General features: G+C 42.2%; 1 protein-coding gene across 1 annotated transcript; it reads left to right on the forward strand.

The window, feature by feature from the left end:
- Positions 1-356: 356 nt before the first annotated feature.
- ccdc80l2 (coiled-coil domain containing 80 like 2) lies at positions 357-6,781 on the forward strand. The gene is made up of 12 exons (XM_049604316.1): positions 357-919; positions 1,010-1,098; positions 1,223-1,396; positions 1,546-1,697; positions 2,883-3,215; positions 3,416-3,656; positions 3,802-3,958; positions 4,749-4,885; positions 5,335-5,486; positions 5,800-5,903; positions 6,049-6,129; positions 6,288-6,781. Exons 1-12 carry the CDS (start codon positions 631-633, stop codon positions 6,620-6,622), a joined length of 2,244 nt encoding a protein of 747 aa, XP_049460273.1. The 5' UTR covers positions 357-630; the 3' UTR covers positions 6,623-6,781.
- The last annotated feature ends 971 nt before the right edge of the window (positions 6,782-7,752 follow it).

Raw genomic sequence — 7,752 nt, forward strand, 5'->3', positions numbered from 1 at the left:
ATCATTTTTTTTTACTGATAATGGACACCAAACCAGTCAGCTGTGGGACAAAGCAGCACCACACACATACACCGTGTGTGTGTGTGAGAGAGAGAGAGGCAGATGCAAAGAGAGAGAAACAGGGAAAAAAAGATTTTTCAGCAATAAAATGCTTTGAAGTCGCAGAAAATTCCAGGAGTTTCCTGTTAACGATCCTGGGGTATAATCTGAACCAGGAGTGTGTGTGTGTGTGTGTGTGTGTGTGTGTGTGTGTGTGTGCAAGAAGAGGGAAGTCTCCTCGGTCAGTCTCTGCTGGTTAGAGGGGTTAACATCACTGCAGTCTTTGCTGTCATTTTACCACTGAGGTTCGAATTCAGATTTGGTCCACCCGTTTTTTTAAGGATACAGACTTCTTCAGCCTTTAATGCGGATTTCATTTTGGATCAGTATATGGGAATTTTCTCAGTTTGGTGACTGACGATGTTGAGCATTTAAACTTTTAAGTAACTTTTAAACAGCTGGCGAATCCATCTCGTCTGTTTCAGATGCAACAGTACTGCTGATGATCTTGCACAAACGTATTATGTAACCAGAGGAGGATTTGTGAGCTGCTAACCAGTTCCAGCTGATCAGCAAACTCCTCACTCAACCATGTCAGTGAGGATGTTTCATTCCTATAAGTCACACTGGCCCCTGCTGTTGTTTGCAGCTCTGTGGAGCCTCAGCTACCCAAGTTTGCTTACCGCCTGGCCGGGCATCGGTCGCAGCAAGCCCAAGGATCAGCTGGACCCAAATGTGAGGGACTGGGGAGACTATTCAGACCTCCCTCCGGAGATCGAGCAGGGGTTGGGGTTGGAGGAAGAACATGTAGACAACAGACGAGTCGTAGAGTCATCATTGAGCCTGGCTCCAGAGCTGGATTTCCTGGCTGACTTTGCAGGTAAGACAAAAAGAACTGATCAGCTGATGCATCTACTTGTCTATTTACCAACTTACAGTACCTCCACTCACCCTCCACCCTCCCCTCCAGGTAAAAAGCGACTGTGGGTGATAACAGCCCCATCACACAATGACAACTACCTTCGTATGATGGAAAAACAGCTGGAAGACATGGAGCAGGTACTGTACTTTTTTATGATGCACCCTTTGGAGATTTAATTTGGGAAAACATTACAGAGCAATTTCCCTCCTTTCAATCTCTCTAACTGTCTTGCCTCTTTGTGTCACTTCCTGTCTCTCACAGAAAGGGTTAAATTGCCGTCTCGCAGAAAGAGACACATTCATCATCACCATCATCCAGAACGCAATGATGGAAGGTCGAGTCCAGAAAACAACTTTCCAAGGAGAGGCCACAGTAGAGAGCCTGGACCCTGACACAGTTAGCAAACTGCTGCACTACCTGGAGCTAACCGGGCAGGTGATCAGTCAGTCTCTTGACAACATATAAACAAGTTACAGCCCATTTTATTTGTTTCTTTAAATTCAATTTTTTCTGAAACTACCGATTTCTCCTTTGTGGGCACTTCTGCTTGACTTGTAGTATTTAAATCACACCAATTGTTTCAGGAGGAAGGGTTCACCATGCTGGTTATGAAGAAAAACCTTCGGGTCAGCGAACGCTTCCCGTATCCAGTTCGTGTAGAGGCGATTTTGGAGCTCATTGATCAGTTCCCTGTGAGGAAGCTGGAGAAAATGACCAGAAAAGGATCCAACTTGAGGTTGTAACTGTTGTGACCCCCTTTAAACCTTGCATTAAAATGCGTAAGATCCAATTGAGATCCGATTACTCTGTGCAGGACCTATGGTAGCCTTCTTCACCATTTCCTTAGCCATTGCTTCCTAAATTGCTTGGTTGCAATATGAATTGCCAAGTCTTGCTTGTATACTTTTGTCAGACCAAATTGAAAGCAAGTGTCGTCTTGGCATGTAACTTCCACGACCCCCATGACGCAAGAGGGGCTCTGCAGTCCAAACATGCCCCGCCCCTGCCTGTCAACATGCTTTATGATAAGAAACCTTTTTAAAATTATTGTCATTATTTAAAAAAAATATATATGATTACATAGGCAAGAAATCATGATACTGTCTGCCTTTTCAGAGACAATATTAGCATAGAAATAAACATTTAAAAAGAGTTTTGCTGGTCCCTAGTTTTGTTTGTTATATACATCCAAACCAGTCGTCCACGCAAATTAAACAGGTCCTCCTGATTGTAAAGGTAGTGACAGAAGAAATACATTACAGATAAGGGGGACACCGCAGTACTGTTAGAATCAGACAAGAAAGAGACCACAGTGCGCCCCCGCAGGTTCAACAGAGCTGCTGCTGCCTTGCCGATTTGGAACGTATTCTCGCCCGCTGGTTGTATGCTGATTGAAAACCCAACTGCGTTTACACTTGCATTCAATGTGGGCACAATGCATCCCTGACAACCTTTAGAGGTGGTTTAACTGATCGGATCAATACATTTTGGGTGCGTTTACACCTTTATTTTCATGTGGTCAAGCACTATCCCACTAAAATCCCATAACCCAAACTGCACTTAAATACAAGGTGTAAAGTGGGTCTGTGTCATTCAATGTACTAATCAAGAACCTAGGGAGAATTTAAGAATTTAATTTAAGTTCATTCTGTCCACTTCAAATTTAAAGCAGTGCTTTTGATGTAAGTTTGGAAAATCTGGGATAATTCCTCTTCAGGTTGTCACTTGTCTTGAGTTGTTGATTCACAGATGGAAAGAATGTGTCACATTTGTTGTGCAAGACGCCGATGTGTGTTGTTCAAGTGATCATGCAGTACAATTTTATCTGTCTTTTCTTAATGTAATTTTGGTTAAAGTTTTGAATAAAAATCTACACTAATCCTCACTGACGAAATGCTGTTTGATGCTGTTTTCTATTCAGGTGCAGAAGCTCTAAAAAAAAGGTTGTGATGAAAAGGAAAATGACGAAGAAGAAGATCGTACTGAGCCCTCAGAGGCAAGGGAATGTGACTTCAATTATGGCAATACAAAGAAAACCTCCTCTGGACAAAAAAGCTGCCCTGAAGAGTAAGATCCAGGACATACTGAGTGGACGGTCAAGGTTTGTTATCCGTAAGGCGCCTACAGTGGAATCCACGAAGGGAAAGGACTTGAGCAGTGGTAGTCGGGCCACTTCTAACGGACAAGAAAAAGTGCACAGCCCTCCACCTGCTCCACCTGTGTCAAAGAGCAATGAAGAAGTGAAGAAAGTCAGGTGCTGTCTTTTTATTTTTTTGTCTATTTTTAAAGCGTAGCAGATGTAAGAGTGTGGATGTTTGATTTCACTTAAATCCTGCTTGGATTTGTGTTCACATCTGGTCTGTCATGCCTCCTCATCCCCTTACACCAGACAGAAGTGGGTTTTTTCAGAGCTGGATGAACATCAAAGTATTTTTTTTTTCTATTCTACTGCAGGCCTGACCCCGCTGTGGAAGAAGGGAAGAGAAGACATGGAGAGAAAAACAGAGAAGATAAAAAAGAGCAGAATGTAAAGGATAACACACAGGAAAAGCCGAGCACCAAGAAAAAGGGTAAAGGGAAGAAAGGGAAGAAAGGGAAAGGAAGAGGGAAAAAGTCCAACAGAGAGGCCAGCGAGAAGGATAAAGTAGCCCTGAAGGAGTTTTTGGACAGTTTAAAGGGCAAAAGAAGGTTAATGGTGAGATCTTTCTCTTTTTGCATCTAATCCTGATGTAAATGCATGCTAAACATTAGACTTTTTAGAGATACATGCACCTGATTAGTATCATCATAATCATCCATTTATAATGATGTATCTGTTTGTGTGTTGACACTGATTCTAGTTGATCGCAACGCCCAGCAGAGATGCAACACTGTACATCCAGCAGAGGGACGACAACGACAAGCAACACTGTGACCTTGCAATTAGGAAGATCACCGTGGCAACCATTGTGGGCGAAGGAAGTCACACCTCCCTCACGCTGCAACACCACCAGCTCGGTAGGTACATTTCTGTGTGTGAATGATGTTTTTTGTTTGAACATTTGCATCTAAAACATTTGCTTAGGCTCTCTCTATGGGTGATTCAAGTAATCGGAAAATCTTGTGCATGTATTATCTTTTTATCTTTTTTTTTTCTTCTTTTTTTACATATACAACTACTACTACAGAATATTCCGAGCCAAAAAAGGAACACGCTGTATTTTCCACTAAGGCGTGACCAAAGGCAAATACGGTGCTTCCATAGGTAAAGCAGCAGAGGTGTAATTCCCTGTACAGTAATGGCCTGAAACTGTATATTTCTTCACGCTTGCATTCGCTGTAACAAGAATCATACTGGTGGTTGTTTTTTCAAGTTTCATCCTCTTCACTTCAATTTACTTCCCAAAAAAAATCAGCTGCAGACTGCTCTTTGATTGTGCTGCCAACATTTGTTATTGAGCTGTGGTGTGTTTACAGGCTCTGGGTACGTTTGACTTCCATTTGAGGACATTGTGGGGCTTAGCCCAGAACTTTGTAGAGGGTTTTTGATAAACAAGCTCTATTTTAATGCTTTTTAAGCACTCTAGCATCTTAGTTCTAATCTAAGTACAATAACAAAACAAAACAAAAAACAACTTGAATCAATTTATTTACATTGTGAATTAGAAAATGGTCAGCAGGCCACCTAGCTCCCAATTGCAAGCCAGATGTGGGCCACGTACCATAAGTTGAGTATCTGCATTATGGTATCCCCGGTATTTTGTCTACTCCCTTCACATCATTCATTCAAATGTTTTGTGTGTTTCAGAGTCGGAGCCTCCACTCAGTGACCAGTCGGATCATTTCTCAGATTCAGGCCTGATCTCTCTGTTGAGAGCAGAGCTCGGCCTGTCGTCCCCTGACCTCTTTTCCATGACTGTCACAGACTACGACATCAAGCCCAGTGTAAGACAATCTCCTTTTGCACTTTCTTCTGTCTTTTTGGAGGTTTGATAGGCGTGCATACTTGTTTCAGCACTTGTCTTACTCCTGATCACACCTGCCAGCAGTCTGCTTCACAGCTGCTCACATTAATGAGAACAATATTCACCTCGTCTGCCAAGACTTTGTAGGTCAGCGCGCGAGCCAAACAGGCAACATTTCTTTCAGACTTGTGTGGCAAAGCTAGTGCAAGCCATTCATTTATTTGTTCAAATCTAAAAGAGATTTATTTGTGTAGTAAGAGATTTGCAAAATCCCAATGTTTTAAAATCAAGCTGTGTTATAGCTGTGTTGTTGTTGTTGTTGTTGTTGTTGTCAGGAACCAGGAAAGGAATGTAATACAAACAGACTTAATAAGACTAGACTCTAAACTTTGTTTTTCCCCCTATAATTAGCTTTTCTCTTTCTCCTAGAGAGTCTTTGAGGCTCCTCCATCAGGTCCTGCTCTGTTCGAGTACATTGACAACTTTCCCTCAAGGCGCTCAGAAAAAGAGAAGGAAAGGAGGAGTCCCCCATCCTGCTCCAATGGCAGGCAAAATCCTGGAGCTGAGAATTCACTGCTCAGGTACTATGCTGTGATTCAGTGCTTATTATTTCCTAATACTATATAAAGACAAACAACATCTGGAGCCTCTTTAGAAATCACATCGAAGACCATTTAACATGCCCTGATATTTCATAATCATTATTTGTTTCTTAATATTGATTAAACAATAAGAGCTGTTTGCTTAAAAACTAATTTTGAGGGTGAGTTTATCTAGTTATAGTCTGACATTACTACACAACCTATGTCTCAACACATCTTGACTGAATGAATGAGGTTGACTGATGTATACTACAACATTCAAACTTATATCACCATTGTAATGGATGTTTAGGTTCATGTCTAAGAGGAGACTGCTGCTCATCTCCGCTCCATCTAAGGACGACTACTTCTTCCAGCAGCAGCTCTCTGCTCTCAGCGGACAGGAGTGTCACCTGGGTCAGTAACACACCATGCTCACATCTACTGAACAATACACTGTATGTCTGCTCTGTAGGTTTTTGGTGCAATATGGAAATGTAACCTTCATTCAGCTATTTATATTAAACCTATATAGACCTAACATTTTGGGCCTTTTCATCAGGTATTCGCCACTTTGCCATGTTGAAGCTGACTGGAACTGGAGACAAAGCATCAGGAACTGTTGAACTCTTTCCCCTAAATGGTGAGTCACAGTCATGTGGGGCAGTCTGGGTACATGGGACTGTGATGCTAATACGCTAATATGTTTAACAATTTTACATTTATAGTTGAAATACAAAGTTGTCTTTTGTGTTTTGTAAAATGCACAACTTACTTTTCACCTGATCGTTCTTCTTCCAGGGCGTAGTCAGAGTGAGGTGGAGCCGTTATCCCGGGACATGGTCAACAATCTGAGAGAACAGCTGAAGATCAGTAAGGACTACTTCAACATGCTCGTTGTGGGGAAGGATAGCGATGTCAAGGCGTGGTTCCCGTCACCCATGTGGTCCCTGGATAACATCTACGACCTGGTGGACTCCATGGAGCTGCGCCACCAGGAGGAGAAGCTGCAGAAGAGACTGGGGATCCACTGCCCTGAGGACAGAGGGAGAGGAGGCAGTGAGGGGGGGCCTTATCACGGCTACGACGAAGATGGGCTGGATGAGACGTACTTGTATCACCGGTCAGAGGAATAATGAGACAAGAGGAAGAAGATTCAGTTGTGTAAAGAAAGCAAGCTCATAAACAAAGACCTTGAAAACTTATCTGCAAGACTCACACGAGCAGGACTCACATCTTCACAGACCCACAATTATTAAGCTGTACATTTTATGTTTGCATATAATAAATTTCAAAAGCAGAGAAGAAAATATTGAAATGGTTTTATTGAAGAAAGTCTCCTTAGGTGGGGTTGTATGAGGGCCTTATTCATAGTCAGTGTATTACCTACAGTAGATGGCAGTCGACATGCCCCCAGTTTGGAGAAGCAGGCAGTACTGCTAAGCAATGCACTTTTGAGGAGGGGTCAGCAGCAAAATGTATTTTAGCCACCTAAAAAAAAAAGAATATTAGTTTAAAAGTACCCTATATTTAGTCAGCCCTTTCTGACAGGAAACTGAAGCTGTTATACTGCTCTCTCCAAAGCCAGACTCCATTGATAAAAACAGTAATTTAACATTGCTGAACACAGGAGCTGCTGGTCTACTGCTGCTTTGATCAGATAGTTTGTTTGTGTTGTTGTGTGACTTAGGTGTTTAAAAGGGATAGTTTGAATTCACAAAAGCCACACAATGACGCAAATAAACTAGCTGATTGTGGCAGTGGTAGATCTGCAGCTCCCATGTTCAGCAAACTAAAATTAATGTTTTTGTCAATGAAGTCTGGTGGCTTGATGAGAGCGTAGATGGGGAACTGAAGCCATTAACGGCTTCCCTGTCACAAAGCGCTGTCTATGTCCAGGTAAGGCAACATATATATAGCATACATTCACACCAGATTTTTTTCAGGTGGCTAAACTATGTTTTGCTGCTGCCCCCATCCACAGCAATGCACTGCTTTGCTTCCATCGTGATACTCCCACCTGCTTCTCCAAACTGGGGGCATGTTGACTGACAACTACTGTATGTAATACACTGACTATGGACAAGTACCTCATGCAACCCCACTTGAAAACATCTGAACTATCCCTTTGATGAAAGCATATGTGCAACCTTGAACTGCTTTTTTTATTTGAAGAAAATATGGTGTTCTGTTATTATTTGTTGATTACAGCACAGTGAAACAGGAACAAAGTCCATCCAAAGCAGAGCAGATTGTATTTTTTGGC

The sequence above is a fragment of the Epinephelus fuscoguttatus genome, linkage group LG18 (assembly GCF_011397635.1).
Source record: "Epinephelus fuscoguttatus linkage group LG18, E.fuscoguttatus.final_Chr_v1".
Lineage (NCBI taxonomy): Eukaryota > Metazoa > Chordata > Actinopteri > Perciformes > Serranidae > Epinephelus > Epinephelus fuscoguttatus.

Bases quoted from the DNA above. Each gene is read 5' to 3' on its own strand.
- ccdc80l2 (XM_049604316.1), top strand. From the start codon at position 631: ATGTCAGTGAGGATGTTTCATTCCTATAAGTCACACTGGCCCCTGCTG. The intron at 3,959-4,748 runs GTAGGTACATTT...TGTGTGTTTCAG, and splicing joins GCTGCAACACCACCAGCTCG to AGTCGGAGCCTCCACTCAGT. The intron at 4,886-5,334 runs GTAAGACAATCT...TCTTTCTCCTAG, and splicing joins ACTACGACATCAAGCCCAGT to AGAGTCTTTGAGGCTCCTCC.